The sequence below is a fragment of the Emys orbicularis genome, chromosome 2, assembly GCF_028017835.1.
Source record: "Emys orbicularis isolate rEmyOrb1 chromosome 2, rEmyOrb1.hap1, whole genome shotgun sequence".
Taxonomy (NCBI): domain Eukaryota; kingdom Metazoa; phylum Chordata; order Testudines; family Emydidae; genus Emys; species Emys orbicularis.
This window is the reverse complement of record NC_088684.1, coordinates 297987948-298008118: the sequence shown is the minus strand read 5'-3', so window position 1 is coordinate 298008118 and position 20171 is coordinate 297987948. Positions and strand designations below refer to the sequence as shown.

At 52.8% G+C, this 20171-nt stretch overlaps 1 protein-coding gene across 3 annotated transcripts in view; it reads right to left on the bottom strand.

Annotated features, from left to right (window-relative positions):
* Positions 1–20171, bottom strand: part of LOC135875253 (GTPase IMAP family member 9-like) — a 31534-nt gene that overhangs the window by 5238 nt on the left and 6125 nt on the right. For 2 of the 3 annotated variants that reach the window (XM_065400259.1, XM_065400261.1), the window contains exon 2: positions 11719–11818. In XM_065400259.1, coding sequence (XP_065256331.1) covers positions 11719–11764 — 46 coding nt within the window. In that variant the 5' untranslated portion in view covers positions 11765–11818. Of the gene's footprint in view, positions 1–11718; positions 11819–13906; positions 14090–20171 lie in introns of all 3 variants that reach the window. The other variant, XM_065400260.1, reaches the window with a different exon arrangement.

Here is a 20171-nt window from a genome sequence, read left to right as displayed (position 1 = left end):
CATTAACTAGTGTGAAAGGCGGGTCTCCAACAAACGGTGTCACATCCTGCCCAACAAGGAAGGTCCCTCGACACCAGGTGGCCTTTGGTGGAATATTAAAAGGACAAAAGACTGTTGTTTGCTTCCCCTCCCACCCATGAAATGAGTTGTGCAAGTGAATTCCAACTATCAGATGAGGCTGCAGCTCAGAGCACAAGAGGGGAGGGGAATACAAACCCCTAAGAAGAAGGAACTGGATCTTTATGCTTCTTGGACTCTGGGGGGGAGTTTCTAGGCATAAGTGAGGGATCCCCAGCTGCTTAGCCTGGGTTAGCCCTAAAGGACATATACAGCTTGCTTATTATAGAAGTTTCTATTCCTTTCTGAAAACTAAGATTGGAACTAATTTATATTTACTTGCTTTAACCTTGTAAATCACTCTTGTTTCCTTTTCCTCATGCCAGCACCCCAGGCCAATTCACTTGTGTATTAGTATAGATCAAAGTGATTGTTAAATGTATGAGAGTGTATTTGGTGCTTAAACTTCATGAAAACTAGTGAGATGTTACTTGCATTGTTTCACTTATCTGTATCTTGTGTGACAGACCCAGAGCAGTGGGGTACAGGAGTCTGGTCCTATTGGGATCCAGGATGTGGGCGGGCGAAGCCCGCCCACTGCTAAAGGATCCCCCCCAGCCTAAGTGGGGTCCACAGGGCCTGGAGACCAAAAAATTACGGGGGACAACTAATAAAAGAACAGGGACAGGAGTGAGGTCAAAGGGTCAAAAGAAGGGAACCAGACGGGGACACTGAGCAGAGAACCCCGGACAGCGCCCACTGCTCCTCAAAGGCAGCGAGGGAGCCAGTGGACGCCGCCCAGAGGAACTCTGCCCGGATATGTGAATGAATGGAGGACCTGAAATAGGCCCCACAGTCGCAGGAGACTCCATCGGCCAACCTCCGCACTCTGGTTTTATAGATAGCCAGTTTTGCCAGGGCCAGGAGGAGGCTGACCAGGAGGTCCCGCGACTTTGTGGGGCGACGGATAGGGAGTGCATAAATAAAAAGGTGAGGGGAAAAGTGTAACCAAAACCTTAACAAAATATCCGTGAGGAGCCGGAATAGGGGCTGCAGCCTGGCGCACTCCAGGTAAACATGCACCAGAGTCTCCCTCACGCCGCAAAAGGGGCAGGTGTCTGGGATAGTGGTAAACCGCGCCAAGTACACGCCCGTGCTCACGGCTCCATGAAGGAGCCGCCAACTGATGTCCCCGGTGGGCTTCGGGATCAGAGCAGAGTAAAGGCTGGCCCACCGGGGCTCCTCACCCTCCAGAGGTGGCAGAAGGTCCCGCCACTTCGTATCGGGGCGGGACGCGAGGGTGAGGACATGAAGAACATGGAGCACGAGCGTGTATAGATGTTTCCTTGGCGCGGTCCGGAACAGAACCAGCTGCAGATCGTGCAGCCAGCTCATGGCGAAGGGACGGGAAGGGGGCCGGTTAGGTCCACGGGGCAGGGACCTGATGAAAAGATCTGGAGGGCTCGGAGTGGAGGGTGGGCGGGGCGTGCTCTCTCGTAGGACCCGGTCGAGATAGTCCCGAGCAGCGGGTGGCAAAGCGGCCCTCACCTCCTGAAGTACGCGCTGGGGAGTACGAGGTCTGGAGAGCCCCATGCGCTGAGTGAGCGTCAGGGGATCCAGCCAGTCTCCCCGGTCGTAGTCCAGGAGGTCTCCGACTTTGGTGACTTCTGCCAGGACCAACCTCTGGCGCACCGTGGGGGACTCCGCCACCTGCACACGGAGATGGGGGTTGTGTAGCAGGGGCTCCGCGAGGAGATCTGCCCCCAGGGTGGCCGCCACGGACCTGGTCACGGAGAACAGTTTCCAGGTGCGGAGGAGGTCCTGGTAGAAACCGGCAGCCCGGAGAGGTCTCGCGGAAGACCTCTCGGATGGAGACAAAAGAGCTGCCGGTCATAGCGGAGCCCTCGGAAGCGGCGCAGGAAGGCGTGCGCCAATACGCTCCATGCCGGACTACCTGCACCATAAAGGAGCCTCTGCAGGGCTTGGAGACGGAAGACGTGGACCTGAGCATGCAGACATTTCAGGCCCTGCCCTCCCTCCTCCAGGGGTAGATGAAGAACTCCTGCAGAGACCCAGTGCAGTCCTGACCAAAAGAACTCCAGAATCGACGTCCGGAGGTTGGCCAGGAAACCCGGGGCCGGGACCAGGGTGTTGAGCCGGTACCAGAGCATGGACAGGACCAGTTGATTGAGCACCAGTGCTCTCCCTCGAAAGGAGAGACACCGGAGCAGTCCTGTCCATTTCCGGAGCTGTTCCGACACCCTGCCCTCTAAACCTAGCCAGTTCTCCGGCGGAGACGGATGCGTGGCAGAAAGGTAAATGCCAAGATAGAGCAGCGGACCCGCGCTCCACCGGACGGCCTGAAGCGCGGGTGAGAGGGAGCTCGCCTGCCACCCGTCCCCTACCACCAGGCCAGAGCTCTTGACCCAGTTGACCCGGGCGGAGGAGGCTGCTGAATAGATGGTCTGGCAAGCCTTCACCCGCACCAAGTCGCACGGGTCCTGGACCATGAGGAGCACGTCGGCGGCGTACGCCGACAGGACCAGCCGCAACTCCGGCTCCCGCAGCACCAACCCCGTCAACCTCCTACGGAGGAGACAGAGGAAGGGCTCGATCGCCAGAGCATACAGCTGGCCCGAGAGGGGGCACCCTTGACGTACTCCTCGCCCGAAGCTGACCGGTTCGGTCAGGGTCCAGTTGAGCCTGACCAAACACTCTGCGGAGGCGTACAGCACCTGGAGAAAAGCCACAAACTGGGGCCCGAAGCCAAACGCTCGCAGAGTGCCCAGGAGATACCCGTGGTCCACCCGGTCGAACGCCTTCTCCTGATCCAGGGACAGGAGGGCGAATGACAGACCATCCCTATACCCGAGTTCCAAGAGGTCCCGGACCAGATACAAGTTGTCGAATATGGTGCGGCCCGGGACGGTGTAGGTCTGGTCTGGGTGGATCACGTCCGCCAGCACGGACCCTAGCCGCAGCGAGATGGCCTTCGCTACGATTTTATAGTCTGTGCTGAGGAGCGAGATGGGACGCCAATTCCGTAAATTGTGGAGGTCCCCCTTCTTCGGCAATAAGGCGAGCACGGCTCGCCTGCACGAAAGAGGGAGGACCCCGCCCTGCAAGGACTCGGCCCAGACGGTGACAAGGTCCGGGCTGAGGACGTCCCAAAACACACGGTATAACTCCACGGTCAGCCCGTCCATGCCCGGAGATTTATTGGTGGGCATGCGGCGGAGGGCTTCCGAGAACTCGGCCAGAGTGAGAGGCAGCTCCAGCTGGTCTCGGTCGCCCGCGCTGACCGTTGGGAGTTCATCCCAGAGCTGTCTGCAAGCGTTAGGATCGGTCGGATCCAGGGAGAAAAGGCGAGCGTAGAAGGCCCTGGCCCTCCCGCACATCTCCACCGGATCCGTGAGGGGGGTACCGTCCTCTGCTAGAAGGCAGGTGATGTGCTTCTTGGCCCCCCTCTTTTTCTCCAGGGCGTAGAAGAAGCGGGAGCCGCGATCCATCTCCTGAAGGAGGCGGATGCGGGATCGAACAAAGGCACCTCGGGCTCGATGGTCCTCGAGGGTCCGGAGCTCCTCCCGCTTCTCCCGGCATGCTCCGCAGAGGGATGGATCACCGGGGCTGGCGGCCAGACGCCTCTCCAGCTCTAAGACCTCCCTTTCCAACTGCCCTATCGCCGCATCCCTCCGTCGGCTGGCGCCCCGGGTGTAGTCACGGCAGAAGAGCCGGGCGCGCACCTTCCCCAGGTCCCACCACCGCCGCGCCAAGGAAAAGGCACGCCGCTGCCCTCGCCAGGCCAGCCAGAACTCCTGGAAGGACACCACGAAGCCCACATCCTCCAATAAGCTATTATTAAAGTGCCAATAGGCCGGCCCCGGCCTCTCCGCGCAGAGAGAGGCTGTCACAGTGGCCAAATGATGATCTGAAAAAGGGGCTGGCTGGATGCTGGAGGAGTGGGCTCGTGAAAGATGGAAGCGTGACAAATAAATGCGGTCCAACCGGGAGTGGCACGACCGATGGACCTCCACCCGGACAAAAGTGAACGTCGAAACGTCATCCGGGTGGTGGTCGCGCCAGACGTCCACCAGGGAGTGATGTTCGACGAACTCCCAGAGGACGTCCGCAGCGGCCGGGTGCTGCTCGGTCCCCGAGCGGTCTCGTTCCTCGAGGGTGGCATTAAAGTCCCCGCCCAGGACCAGGCACTCGCGAGGATCCAAGGTGCCGAGGAAGGCGGACGCCTGCTGATAAAAACGCAACCTCTCCGGGCCTGATGTCGGGGTGTAAACGTTGACAAGATTGACCACAAGCCCCTCCATACGGACCCGGAGGTGTGGCAGGCGGCCCGGCACAGCCTTGGCAACCCCCAGCACCTCGGGCCGTAGGTCGGGAGAGAACAGGGTCGCCACTCCAGCCGTACAAACTGTGAGGTGGCTAAAGTAGACCCTGTCCCCCCACTCCAGCCGCCAGCTAGCTTCAGCGGCTGGATCCGTATGGGTCTCCTGCAGGAAAATCACAGAGTACCCCCCCTCCCGAAGGAAGGAGAGCACCTGGCTCCTGCAGAGACCCATCCTACAGCCCCGGGTGTTTAATGTTGCGAAGATGATCGGTGCCATAAGGAGGGCTGGGGGGGGATCCTCGCTGGCAGAGACACCCACGGCCTCCGTCGGGCCGCGCAACAATCCGTGACCTACCCCGTAGGCGATTAAGGAGTCACGGAAGAGGCGGACCCATTGGTAGGCCATGGCGGCCTGCCTCCCGGTCCTCTTACCCTCCCCCATGAGGGCCCTTGTGGCCCGGAGGATCAGATGGAAGTCCCCCCAGCGCTGGAGTGCAAGCTGTACCTTGTTGCGGGAGCCACGGATGTCCTCAAGGAATTCCCGTAGCTCCTCTCTCAGCGTATGGGGGGGTGGGGTTACCGATCTATGGCTATCCCCGAGTGGGACCCCTATCATAGCCCCGTGGCCCACCGAGACGGGCAAGCAGGGGGCAGACCCTCGACGTGGCGTCCGATGGGCCGACGCCACACGGTCTGCCCCGTTCCCCGGTTCAACAGGGGGTGGCGGAGGGAAGATAGCAGCCCCTGGTGGGTCGGGACAGGGAAAAACAAAGGCCGCTCCCTGGGGGTCATCCTCTGGGATATGGAAGGAGACAGCCCCAGGGGCGGCAATAGTATCAGGGGAAGTGGAGGGGACAGGGATGGGGTCGGTGTCAGGGGCAGGGCCGGAGTCAGGAATAGGGACAGGGGAAGGGGCGATAGTGGGATGGGGGGTCTCAGCAGCCAGGCTACTGGGTGGGGGAGATGGTACCCCGCAAATAGGCTCAGGGGTTTGCAGGGAGGGAGGTGGGCCCTCTGTAATGCCGGGCTCGTGCCCTAGGGCAGATGGTAAGGGCACGGCATCCGTAGGTGGAGAATCAATTATGGGTCCCCCACCCGGGAAGGAGGTCGACTGTCCCGTAATTACGAGGGAGTCCCCTGGTGACTCGGGTCCCGGTTGCATGGCACTGGCCGTCACCTCAAGAGGCTCGGCGGCCGCCAGCGGGGTGCCATCTGTAGCCGGGTTGATGGAAGAGTCCAGGGGCTCCTCGGAGGCGGGAGCGGAAGCAGTGGGTAAGGGGACAGAACATGGGGAAATGGGGGCCGAGGTGAGGTCGCTCAGATCGAGGCCCGCTGGCAGAGGGTCATCCTCCCCCTGGGTAACCAGGGTCAGACCCAGGGCCTCGATCTCCTCATAAATGGAGGGGAGATCACCTTCCACCACCCCAGGGCTCTCCCCGCCAGCACTTGAAGCGACGCTCGCCTTGGTGTTTGCAGGGGCGTCAGATCGTAAGGGGGCGAGAGGGGCTCCATCAGGGGCTTCCATAGGAAGGGACTCTGGAGGAGGGGCAGTGCTATTCCCCGAAGCTGCCACGTCTTCCCCAGCCAGCAATGGTGGACAAAAGCCACCCGGGAGCAAAGCGGAAGGCTCAGTATCGGTGCCCTCCTTCCTGGTCTTCCGGGGGGCTACCGCATCAGATGGAAGGAGCGGAGCTCGAGCCTTCCTCTTGCCCCGCTTCCCCTGTACTAAGGACCAGCCCTCCATGGCATCATCCGGGGGCTGGCTAACAGGGGTCGGGTCAGGGAGCAAGGGCGAAGGCTTAGGGACTCGGGGAGGCAATGGTGGGGCAGCATGTAGGAGGGAGGATTTACTCTGGGGCATGCCCTCTTCTATGCCCGGCGATATCCCTACCTCACCCTCCTCCACAGGCCCCGCCAGATCGCAGATGGCAGAGGCGGGGCCCTCCCGCTCGTCCAGGCACACTGTGGGAGATACCCCTTGGGCCCGAGCGGGAGCGTTGGTGGGCCGGAAAGGAGGAGGGGCGGCTTTGGGCGCCGGGCAGCCAGGGGCGCCGGCGATGATGGTGCCGGCGCCCTGCCGGGGCTCGGGGAAGGGACACCCATAGAGCTGGTGGAGGGAACAGCAGGGAGGGACGCCGCGGCCGGTTGCGGGGCCGCGGCAGTGGGGGCACCCCCTGCCAAGGAGGGCCTGGCTTTTTTGGCGGGGCCTTTACCTTTCTTTGTGCCCTGGCCCTTCCTGCCGGCTGGGGGGGCTCCCCCAGAGTCGGAGGGAGCGAGGGACGTGGCAGCAACGGAGGTTACCTCGTTACCCGCTGCTGCCGGCGCTCCAGCAGGGGCGGTAGCAGGTGGCTCGGCAGCGGCAGGTGAGGTAGAGGCTAGGGGGGACGATGGTGGGGCGGGTGGAGGAGGGGCAGCAGTGTCTGCCCGAGGGGTCCCACTCGCCTTGTCCCCTGCCATAATGAGGATGGGGGGAGGACAAATACTGGAGGGGGGGCAGGGAGAGGGGAAACAGGTCGACCACTCCTCCCCGCTAGGCTGCAGGCAGGGGAGGAGGATGCCAAAAAAAGGGGGTGGGCAGGATGGGGGGGCCATTAAGGGCTAAGGGTTAGTCACTGACTCAGGGAGGGATTCTGGCTCCTCTAGTCGCACCAAGGAAGGGGAGATATAACAGCATTAGGGGGTGCAGTGAAGCAGGGCCAAACTAAAACGGGGCAGGGCACAAGCACATGGGAGGGGACATGGGCGCATGAGGAGGGGGCCTAATCAGGGCAAGGGGACCGCAGGGGGAGGGGAACAACCAGGCTGGGAATGGGGTAGGGGAACCACGGGGCTAGCTTCAGAGGCTGGGGTGGGTCAAACAAGAAAGGCTGCAGAGGGAAAGGGCGGGGCAGGCAAAAAAACTGGAGCTAGCGAGGGGCTGGGGAAAGGGAGAGGGGCAAAAGGCTACAAGGGGCAAATAGGTAGGCAGCAGGGTAAAGCTGGGGGCTTGCTGCAGGGGGGAGAGGGTCAGTCCAAAGGGAAAGGCACGTGCATCCACGTGCGCTTGCAACAAAAGAAAGTCCTTGGAAGCTGGCTGCTGTATCAGGCCCAATGGTGGCAACAGGGCGTGGCAAGCCTAGGTGAGCGGCTGAGTCCCAGAGGCAGGAGCTCGAGGTAGATTGTGAGCAGCCAGTAGGGGTGGTGGAGGGGGCAACGATGATGGTGGTGGTGGGGGTTAGGGGGGGCACAGATGGACCAGGGGGCAAGCTCCACGCCACACCCCCTGTGTCCCACAAACACAGTCTAGACCCCCACCACAAGAGCACAGTTCAAAAGTTACTCAGTCTGTGAGAACCCCTTCCACGGTGGTCTGTAGAAGTCCTACGCACTCCCCTACTGGGGGATGGTCCTCTTCTTCCCCTCCTCGGGGCTTCAGCAGCTCCCAGCCGCAGACACAACAGCTGTAGGCGGCAGTTTGGTGGCCAGCAGGAAGGACCCCTCTCAGGCGGTGGTGGTAGTGTCCACAGCAGCAGGAGCAATGGCTGGGGTCCCTCCCTCCCCTCCTCTGGGGAGTGGGCCAGCAGCCCCCCCCCCCAAGGGGCTGTAGCAGCAGCAACCAAGGGTGCGGGGGGGGTCTAGCAGCCAGCTAGCCAGCAAGCAGATAGCAGAGAAGGGCAGGGGGTGTTAGCCCAGCCAGGGGAGTAGCTGGAGCAGCAGACAGCAGTTGTTGTAGGGAGAACCCAGGGCCTAGTAGGAGGAGGAGCAGCCCCCTACCTGCCTCCCTTCAGGCCAGAGGGCTACAGGAGTCTGGTCAACAGCAAACACACCAGCCACTGGCTGAACAGTTTTCTGTTCCCTGAGTGACCAGAGCAGGGGCTGCACTTGAGTAATCAGGAACCTGCTAGAACCAGTTAAGGCAGGCAGGCTAATTAGGACACCTGGAGCCAATTAAGAAGAAGCTTCTAGAATCAATTAAGGCAGGCTAATCAGGGCACCTGGGTTTTAAAAGGAGCTCACTTCAGTTTGTGGTGTGAGTGTGAGGAGCTGGGAGCAAGAGGCACAAGGAGCTGAGAGTGAGAGGGTGTGCTGCTGGAGGACTGAGGAGCACAAGCGTTATCAGACACCAGGAGGAAGGTTCTGTGGTGAGAATAAGGAAGGTGTTTGGAGGAGGCCATGGGGAAGTAGCCCAGGGAGTTGTAGCTGTCATGCAGCTGTTACAGGAGGCACTATAGACAGCTGCAGTCCACAGGGCCCTGGGCTGGAACCCAGAGTAGAGGGCGGGCCTGGGTTCCCCGCAAACCTCCCAATTGACCTGGACTGTGGGTTCTTCCAGAGGGGAAGGTCTCTGGGCTATTCCCCAACCCACATGGTGAATCTCTGAGGCAAGAAAATCTGCCAATAAGCGCCAGACCCACCAAGATAGAGGAGGAACTTTGTCACAGTAAAGCTTTCAGAAGAGGCCTGAAATGAATAGCTGGCCTGTCTTTCTGTAAAGACCAGAACAAAAATCCAGGAAAGGGGAGTGTAACAGCTATGCATCACTCCTCACCCCCTTCTCTTGTTACACATTCAGTCTTGGTAGGTGGGAGTGCACAGAATCATAGAATATCAGGGTTGGAAGGGACCTCAGGAGGTATCTAGTCCAACCCCCTGCTCAAAGCAGGACCAACCCCAACTAAATCATCCCAGCCAGGGCTTTGTCAAGCCTGACCGTAAAATCCTCTAAGGAAGGAGATTAGGTAACCCATTTCAGTGCTTCACCACCTTCCTAGTGAAATAGTGTTTCCTAATATCCAACCTAAACCTCCCTCACTGCAACTTGAGACCATTACTCCTTGTTGTGTCATCTGCCACCACTGAGAACAGCCGAGCTCCAACCTCTTTGGAACCCTCCTTCAGGTAGTTGAAGGCTGCTATCAAATCCCCCCTCACTCTTCTCTTCTGCAGACTAAATAATCCTAGTTCCCTCAGCCTCTCCTCGTAAGTCTTGTGCCCCAGCCCCCTAATCATTTTCGTTATCCTACGCTGCACTCTCTCCAATTTGTCCACATCCTTTTTATAGTGGGGGGACAAAACTGGACACAGAACTCCAGATGAGGCCTCACCAATGTCGAATAAAGGGGAACGATCACATTCCTCGATCTGCTGGTAATGCTCCTACTAATCCAGCCTAATATGCCGTCGGCCTTCTTGGCAACAAGGACACACTGCTGACTCGTATCCAGCTTCTCATCCACTATAACCCCTAGGTCCTTTTCTGCAGAACTGCTTCCTAGCCATTCGGTCCCTAGTCTGTAGCTGTGCATGGGATTCTTCCGTCCTAAGTGCAGGACTCTGCACTTGTCCTTGTTGAACCTCATCAGATTTATTTTTGCCCAATCCTCAAATTTGCATCCCGTATGGAAGAACAGAGGAGTTTGCCCTGCATGAGCAGCCAAAGAGGAGGGTGTGGCAATAGGGTGACAAGATTTGCAAAGTGAAAAACTACGACACCTACAGGGTGTGTCCATCCAAGAGACTGTCAGTGAGGGTGGAGAACCACAGGGGAGAGGGGACTGAAGGAGGTTGGGGTGGATCAGGAAGCAATATTGAGTCAGAGGACACCCAAAGGATGAACCCAGGGGTATGTTTGCAGGTAACAGGGGAAAAGCCAAGATGAATAAAAGTGTGGCTAAACTGAAATCTGTGCACCATTTCTTGCTGTTTGTTTTTCCAGTGATACAGAAGGAAAGAAAGAGGGTAAATCCTGGGAGAGGACACAGAGCGAAAAAATGACCCTGAAGGCATCAATAAAGGTTAATAGCAACCTCGCCCCAGACACTGGACGAGTGCAGCAGCTCATCAGGGCTCCCTATAGAAGACAATTGGCAGGGGTGGGGAGGCTACATGGGGAGTTGAAATCAGAAATGTGTGACTGGAACCAGATTTATAGGATAGAAAAAAAGAACAAGGGAGGAGAAAGATGGAGGCTGGGGAGGATGAAAGAGGCCAACTGGGACAGAACTACAGGAGGAAGAATGGTGGGAGGCAACAGCAGGAGGCGGAATCTTTTGCGAGGGCACAGAATGAGGAGATTATCTTTGAAGCCATCAAAGCAGCCATCAGTTCTCCCCTCAGAAGAAAGCAAATAGTGGGGGATACAGGGTTATCTCAGTGTTCTTCAATTCTTTTCATGGACAAGGGACCTCTAGAAAGCTCTATTTCTGTGCGTGCGCGCACACACACACACACACACACACACACACACACCTGCCTGTGGAGAAATTACTGAGTCAAAGTTCTTCTCCTCTCTCCTCAGAGAGGACAGGCTGAGAAGGTTCATCATGGAGGGACTTAACTGCCATCGGCTCCACAGGGAGAGTGGGAATCCTGAGCACACTCCATCTGCCCCCTGCTCTGTCTCAGGATAGACCAGGAAGAGTGAGCTGGACTTTGAACATCTGTTCATCGGTGATTCTCAGGTGGGAGAGCTGCAGGGCCCATGTGGCCCATTCCATATATGAATATAATGCCTGACCCAAAGCCCACTGAAATCAATAGAAAGGCTCATAAGAACATAAGAATGGCAACATCCTCTGGTAAGGAGATCCACAGGTTGACTGCTGCCTATTAATTTCATTTGGTGGTCCCTAGTTCTTGTGTTATGAGAAGGAGTAAATAACACTTCCTTATCTACTTTCTCTACACCAGTCATGATTTTATAAACCTCAATCCTATCGCCCCTTAGCTGTCTCTTTTCCAAGCTGAAAAGTCCCAGTCTTATTAATCTCTCCTCATACGGAAGCCGTTCCATACCCCTAATCATTTTTGTTGCCCTTTTCTGAACCTTTTCCAGTTCCAATATATCTTTTTTGAGATGGGGCGATCACATCTGCACACACTATTCAAGATGTGGGTTTATATAGAGGCAATATGATATTTCCTGTCTTATTATCTATCCCTTTCTTAACGATTCCCAACATTGTTAGCGTTTTTGACTGCCGCTGCACATTGAGCGGATGTTTTCAGAGAACTATCCACAATGACGCCAAGAGCTCTTTCTTGAGTGGTAACAGCTAATTTAGACCCCATCATTTTATATGTATACTTGGGATTATATTTTCCAATGTGCATTACTTTGCATGTATCAACATTAAATTTCATCTGCCATTGTGTTGCCCAGTCACCCAGTTTTGAGAGAAGTCACTGAGTTTTGAGTTGATTGATGTCAGTGGGTATTGGGTCAGGCCTATATTGAGCCAATGAACAACTGCCTGGCAGCACAACCTGGGCCCATGATGCAATGACTTGATCACATGATTGTCACAACTTTCTCCAAAGACAACTGGTAAAAATCTCACCTTTATGTGATCCAGATGCAGCAGGGGGAGTTGCCTGGTCAGACATTGTCTCTGTTAAGGAGTCTCTCCCCACAGCAGTGCTCAGTATCTCATGGAATTTCTGAATTAAAAAAAAGGAAAGTGGTCACTTAGGCCTGGCTCCACAAAGGCACTGAGGCGTTGTGATGCTGAGTGTTGCAGTGCTTAACTTGTAAACACCTAGAAAATCACTGGGCTCCACAGAGCCTGAGTTAGCTGCCCAGGCTCCCTACACACTGAATGGGGAGAGACAGGCACCTCTGAATGGGTTCCTCAAATGCCCCACACTGGGCAGGGAGCCCCCTAAGCCAGCCAATGGGAAATGCTAATGAGAGAGGTGAGTCCTAAGCCCTTCCTGTCTCTGGGACTTAGGCACTTAAGTCTGGGCTGGAGGAAGGTGGCTGTCTCTGCTTGTTTCAGAGTAGCAGCCGTGTTAGTCTGTATCTGCAAAAAGAACAGGAGTACTCGTGGCACCTTAGAGACTAACACATTTATTTCAGCATAAGCTTTCGTGGGCTACAGCCCACTTCTTCGGATGCACAGCTGGGAACCCTATCCTGGCAGGCCCGGCTCTGGCTTTTTTGCCGCCCCAGGCAAAAAAGCCTGAGCCATCCCTACCCTTCCCCCCCCCCCGGCGGCCAGAGCGCGGCAGGGGAGGGCGGCAAGCCCGGACGGGGCTCCGCTCTCAGGCTGGAGCGCCATGCCGCCCCCCTCCAGGTGCCGCCCCAAGCACATGCTTGGTGGGCTGGTGCCTGGAGCCGGCCCTGTATCCTGGAATCAGGTGCCTCAGCTATTTCTCATTCAAAACAGGTGTGTGTGTGTGTGTGTGTGTGTGTGTGTGTGTGTGTGTGTGTGTGTGTGTGTGTGTGTGTGAGAGTGATGAGTACCCTAACCCTGGACTATTCTGATGTGTTGAAGCCTCTGTATAAATCAAATATTAATTGGTCCAGACAGCAACTGAGTGACTCTATAGTGCAGTGGTTTGGGAATTCACATGAAGGGTGGGAAACCCCAGTTCAAATCTCTTCTCATCAAGCAGAGGGGATGACTTGAGCCTGGGTGAGCTCCCTAACCACTGTGTTAAATGTTATAAGAGTCCTTCTCTTGCCTTTCCTCCCATCCCCCCACATTTTGCGTAGAGGTAGGTGTCCTCTAACTAGATAGATGATTTGTGATGTTGCACAGATTTGATACCTTTCCAAACAGAAGCATGAATTAATAAGTTATGGGTCATAAATTAGCACATGGTGAAGGCAACATAACAGTTTATTGTGAATTAAGATGAGGGTCACAAAACACACGTGTTACACCCACTGGTGAATTTCCAGATAAATCAGAAGTAGCTTTGAATCACTGCATACATACTTAGTGTCAACATGTGATATCCAGGTGTATGTTTAGTGAAAGGAAAAGGTTGGCTATTATGACAGACTATACCCCAGTATTCACATCCTACACACTATTGCAATAACTTTTGTACAAAGTATGTCTTAAATTATGAGTTTTCAAATAACTTAGCTGGTCAGTATCATCCTGATAAAATATATGACAACACTATATGTAAAGTTATAAGATTTCCCTTTATGATGTTATTAACACATGTTCCAAACCCCACAGACATGTGTGATTTGTTGGACCCCCTGTCCAAGATGCCACCTGATGTGCTGGGGTCCCACTGAGCCAGCCCTTTCCACCAGCCTGGGCTCCCGCACCCTGTTCTTGCTATGCCAGGCCCTCAAGCCTTCTCCAGCAGACACACAGGTAGGGACACACGCAGCTGCAGACACAGACTGAAATCAGCTGTGTGTGGGAGGATTCAGCTCGGGGATTTACCCAGCACTCACGTGCACACCCCCTTTGGGGTGTAAACCCAAAATAATATTGTCTTGAGCTGTACAGAAAGATCTGCACAGCACAAGTTCGTAGAAATCACCCTCTCCTTAAATGTGGAGAGAGAGATGCACAGCTTCTTGTCCCACCCCCAGATATGAATTGCACAAACTGGGTTATATTATAAACAAGAAATAAGTTTATTAACTACAAAAGGCAGATTTTAAGTGATTATAAGGGATAGCAAACAGAACAAAGCAGATTGCTGAGCAAATAAAACAAAATACACAAACTAAGCTTAATACACTAAAGAAAGAGTTTACACACAGTAATTTCTCACCCTAAATGTTGTTTTAGGCAGGTTGTAGAGTTTCTGCAGCTCAGAGTCAGGTTATGTCTCTTTACTGGTTAGACCGCTGTTCTCAGCCCTTGCCTTTCCTTTGTTCCTTCAGGTGTTCTTAGCAGTCTTCCTTATTGGGCAGGTAGGCAATAGAAAAGAGTCCTGACTGCCTTGCTTCTCAGCCTTAAATAGAATTTACATAAGGCAGGAAGCCTTTGTTTACAGTGGAAAAGTACCAGCAGCATCCAAGGTGGTATTTTGTACCAGATGGCCATATCACATTATCTTGCAGTGTCAGGACAACCATGAGACTAGGTTTATTTGCAAGGTCAACAGGAAGGAAGTCCTGGGAAGATGGGGGATCCACATCTTCGAAGACTCATTGTCTTTTCCTAGTGGCCCATTAAAGCTGATTGCTTACTGTCTGGTGGATGTTTCCCAAGTATACCCACAGTTATAATTGTTACATAGACAATATTCCTAACTTCAGATACAGAAATGATACATGCATACAAAGTGGATAAACACATTCAGTAAATCATAACCTTTCCAATGATATCTCACATGACCCATCTTCCATAAAACATATCTTAGTTATGCCCTATTCATAGCATAACAATGCTTCTATGAAGAAGACTGTCAAGGGCTGGATCCCCACTCTGAACTTTAGGGTACAGATGTAGGGGCCTGCATGAAAACTTCTAAGCTTAACTACCAGCTTAGATCTGGTCCGCTGCCACCATTCTCGATGCTAGTCCCTTCCCTGGGTAGCCTTGAGAAACTCTTCACCAATTCCCTGGTGAAATACAGATCCAAACCCCTTGGATCTTAAAACAAGGAGAAATTAACCTTCCCCCTTCCTCTCTCCCACCAACTCCTGGTGGATCAAGATCCAAACCCCTTGGATCTAAAAAACAGGAAAATCAATCAGGTTCTTAAAAAGAAGGCTTTTAATTAAAGAAAAAGGTAAAAATCATCTCTGTAAAATCAGGATGGAAAATAACTTTACAGGGTAATCAAACTTAAAGAGCTCAGAGGACCCCCCTCTAGCCTTAGGTTCAAGGTTACAGCAAACAGAGATAAACACTCTAGCAAAAGGTACATTTACAAGTTGAGAAAACAAAGAGAAACTAACATGCCTTGCCTGGCTGTTTACTTACACTAGCTTGAATAGGAGAGACTTGTTCAGAAAGATTTGGAGAACCTGGATTGATGTCTGGTCCCTCTTAGTCCCAAGAGCGAACCACCTCTAACAAAGAGCACAAACAAAAGGCTTCCCCCCCCCCAAGATTTGAAAGTATCTTGTCCCCTTATTGGTCCTTTGGGTCAGGTGTCAGCCAGGTTACCTGAGCTTCTTAACCCTTTACAGGTAAAAGGATTTTTGAGTTTCTGACCAGGAGGGATTTTTAGTACTGTACACAGGAGAGCTGTTACCCTTCCCTTTATAGTTATGACAAAGACTATGAACTGTAACGTCACACCTTGCCCAAACAGATGGTGGCAAACAGATGTGTCCTAAACAAAGGAATGTGTGCTCTGCTTAATTTGCATTTAAGCAGTAAAACACAGTCATCAAGCAGGAGGGGGAACAAAGAAAGCTCAAACAGGTGAGAAAAAGCCAGCAGGGAACATCCTTCCACACTGATTCATTGTCCCAGCTGGAAATGTTTTTCGAAAGAGGGACTGAAACTATAAAAAGGAGAGACAAGCACCCCAAGCCTCTCCTCTCTGCCCACTGCATTGGCTGCACCCGAAGAGAAAAAGGAGCAACTGTTGGACTGTGGGGGCAGGGGGCGGACCTACAGAGTTTAGTCAGTAAGACTTCTGAAAGCATGTTGTGAGACACTGCTTTAATCGGATATAGTTTAAGTTAGGCATTAGTAAACTTTCTATCTTTATTTTTCTTATAACCATTTCTGACTTTTATGCCTTATTACTTGTACTCACTTAAAACCTCTCTTTGTAGTTAAACTTGTTTTGTTGTTTTATGTTATCTAGTGTACTTAAATTAAAATGTCTGAATAGCTATTTAAAATAAAAATAAAAACTGGTACAGAAGGTAGCAGATCTTCGATTGCTAGAGAAGCAAAAAATAGTGGAATTAGAGAAAGAAGCCGATAAAAGAAAGAAGGAGGCTGATGAGAGAGAAGAGAGAGCTCGTAAGGGGCGTCTAGAGCTGCTCGCTGCTGAACAGGAGACTCACAAGATGGAACAGGAGACGGCCAGACTTCAGCTCCAAGTAATGGAAGAGCGGAGAAAGTCATCACCACCTGGTACTCCACTTCCCCACCGCCATGAGAAAAACTGGGAAAGGATGTGTCCCATTTACAATGATACTGAGGATATAGAGGAGTTTTTGTCTACCTTTGAATGCCTCTGCAATCTGTACCAGATCCCCAAGGGTCAGCGAATGCCTGTCCTGCTGACCAGACTGACTGGAAAAGCCAGGGAGGTATTTAATGAATTGGGGGAACAAGAAGCCTTGGATTATGGGCGGTTTAAGGATTCTGTGTTAAGGCGGTTCAGGGTTACTCCTGAATCTTACAGAGTTAAGTTTAGAAAGTTTAAGATGTCTAATGATTGTACTTTTGTAAAATGTGCTCATAAGCTGATGGGTTTTGTTAAAAAGTGGGTTATGGGAGCCAAGGCACATGGGAATTTTGAAAAACTGCTGGATTTAATAACTTTGGAACAGTTCTTAGACATTGTGCCTGACCATGTGAGAGCAGCTGTGTGTGACAGGGACCCTGAGTCAGTCCTACGGGCAGCAGAGATTGCGGATGCCCACACCCAAAACAGGGCTCGAGAAGGGTGTAAAACCCCAGGGAAAACTAATCACCATTCTCCCCAGTTCAAGAGGAGGGAAGGATTTAAAAGTAAACCTGACTCTTCTAAAGGAGTTCAAGGGGGCCCGGAGGATAGGAACTCACATCCCAGGACGGAACAGGTTACATGCTATCACTGTGGTATGCTGGGCCACATGAGACCAGACTGCCCGACCCTGAAGGGCAGCCCAAAACCAGCAACCCCAAATGCCACGGCAGGAGAGTGCAAGAGGGGAGGACTCCTGTCTCAGACGGAGAAAGCGGGACAATCAGCGAGTTATCTAAAGTGCCTATACACAAATGCAAGAAGCCTTGGAAACAAGCAGGGAGAACTGGAAGTCCTGGCACAGTCAAGGAACTATGATGTCATTGGAATAACAGAGACTTGGTGGGATAACTCACATGACTGGAGTACTGTCATGGATGGATATAAACTGTTCAGGAGGGACAAGCAGGGCAGAAAAGGTGGGGGAGTTGCATTGTATGTAAGAGAGGAGTATGACTGCTCAGAGCTCTGGTATGAAACCGCAGAAAAACCTGAGAGTCTCTGGATTAAGTTTAGAAGTGTGAACAACAAGGGTGATGTTGTGGTGGGAGTCTGCTATAGACCACCAGACCAGGGGGATGAGGTGGACGAAGCTTTCTTCCGGCAACTAGCAGAAGTTACTAGATCGCAGGCCCTGGTTCTCATGGGAGACTTTAATCACCCTGATATCTGCTGGGAGAGCAATACAGCGGTGCACAGACAATCCAGGACGTTTTTGGAAAGTGTAGGGGACAATTTCCTGGTGCAAGTGCTGGAGGAACCAACTAGGGGCAGAGCTCTTCTAGACCTGCTGCTCACAAACCGGGAAGAATTAGTAGGGGAAGCAAAAGTGGATGGGAACCTGGGAGGCAGTGACCATGAGATGGTCGAGTTCAGGATCCTGACACAAGGAAGAAAGGAGAGCAGCAGAATACGGACCCTGGACTTCAGAAAAGCAGACTTGGACTCCCTCAGGGAACTGATGGGCAGGATCCCCTGGGAGAATAACATGAGGGGGAAAGGAGTCCAGGAGAGCTGGCTGTATTTTAAAGAATCGTTATTGAGGTTGCAGGAAAAAAACATCCCAATGTGTAGAAAGAACAGTAAATATGGCAGGCGACCAGCTTGGCTTAACAGTGAAATCCTTGCTGACCTTAAACGCAAAAAAGAGGCTTACAAGAAGTGGAAGATGGGACAAATGACCAGGGAGGAGTATTGCTCAGGCATGCAGGAGTGAAATCAGGAAGGCCAAATCGCACTTGGAGTTGCAGCTAGCAAGAGATGTTAAGAGTAACAAGAAGGGTTTCTTCAGGTATGTTAGCAACAAGAAGAAAGTCAAGGAAAGTGTGGGCCCCTTACTGAATGAGGAAGGCAAACTAGTAACAGAGGATGTGAAAAAAGCTAATGTACTCAATGATTTTTTTGCCTCTGTCTTCATGAACAAGGTCAGCTCCCAGACTGCTGCACTGGGCAGCACAGTATGGGGAGAAGGTGACCAGCCCTCTGTGGAGAAAGAAATGGTTCAGGACTATTTAGAAAAACTGGACGAGCACAAGTCCATGGGGCCGGATGCGCTGCATCCGAGGGTGCTAAAGGAGTTGGCGGAGGTGATTGCAGAGCCATTGGCCATTATCTTTGAAAACTCATGGCGATCGGGGGAGGTCCCGGATGACTGGAAAAAGGCTAATGTAGTGCCCATCTTTAAAAAAGGGAAGAAGGAGGATCCTGGGAACTACAGGCCAGTCAGCCTCACCTCAGTCCCTGGAAAAATCATGGAGCAGGTCCTCAAGGAATCAATTCTGAAGCACTTAGAGGAGAGGAAAGTGATCAGGAACAGTCAGCATGGATTCACCAAGGGCAAATCATGCCTGACTAACCTAATTGCCGTCTATGAGGAGATAACTGGGTCTGTGGATGAGGGGAAAGCAGTGGATGTGTTATTCCTTGACTTTAGCAAAGCTTTTGATACAGTCTCCCACAGTATTCTTGCCAGCAAGTTAAAGAAGTATGGATTGGATGAATGGACTATAAGGTGGATAGAAAGCTGGCTAGATCGTCGGGCTCAACGGGTAGTGATCAACGGCTCCATGTCTAGTTGGCAGCCGGTTTCAAGTGGAGTGCCCCAGGGGTCAGTCCTGGGGACGGTTTTGTTCAATATCTTCATTAATGATCTGGAGGATGGCGTGGACTGCACTGTCAGCAAGTTTGCAGATGACACTAAACTGGGAGGAGTGGTAGATACACTGGAGGGTAGGGACAGGATACAGAGGGACCTAGACAAATTAGAGGATTGGGCCAAAAGAAACCTGATGAGGTTCAACAAGGACAAGTGCAGAGTCCTGCACTTAGGACGGAAGAATCCCATGCACTGTTACAGACTGGGGACCGAATGGCTAGGTAGCAGTTCTGCAGAAAAGGACCTAGGGGTTATAGTGGATGAGAAGCTGGATATGAGTCAACAATGTGCCCTTGTTGCCAAGAAGGCTAACGGCATTTTGGGCTGTATAAATAGGGGCATTGCCAGCAGATCGAGGGACGTGATCGTTCCCCTCTATTCGACATTGGTGAGGCCTTATCTGGAGTACTGTGTCCAGTTTTGGGCCCCACACTACAAGAAGGATGTGGAGAAATTGGAAAGAGTCCAGCGGAGAGCAACAAAAATGATTAGGGGGCTGGAGCACACGAGTTATGAGGAGAGGCTGAGGGAACTGGGATTGTTTAGTCTACAGAAGAGAAGAATGAGGGGGGATTTGATAGCTGCTTTCAACTACCTGAAAGGGGGTTCCAAAGAGGATGGATCTAGATTGTTCTCAGTGGTACCAGATGATAGAACAAGGAGCAATGGTCTCAAGTTGCAGTTGGGGAGGTTTAGGTTGGATATTAGGAAAAACTTTTTCACTAGGAGGGTGGTGAAGCACTGGAATGGGTTACCTAGGGAGGTGGTGGAATCTCCTTCCTTAGAGGTTTTTAAGGTCAGGCTTGACAAAGCCCTGGCTGGGTTGATTTAGTTGGGAATTGGTCCTGCTTTGAGCAGGGGGTTGGACTAGATGACCTCCTAAGGTCCCTTCCAACCCTGATATTCTATGATTCTATGATTTCCTTTAAGGAATAATGGACTTTATATATTTTGTACTCTCCAGGAGAGGGCTGGGCTGTACAGGACATCCATTTCTAGGGTGAAATCCAGGACTGTGGGCTGTTGGGGTCACCCTGCAGTATAACCAAGGCTGGTGAGAGCCAGCGGGTAACCCAAGGGTGGCTGGCAGGCCAGAGGCCATACACACAGGGTTTCAGGCTGGAAGGCTGTTTGTGAGAAACCCAGGTGGGAGCTACACAGCAAGGCTTTGTAAGACACCCAAGGGGGCAGGGCAGGGCAGGAGAGTCACAGCTGCTCATTAGTCTGGATTGTGCCCTG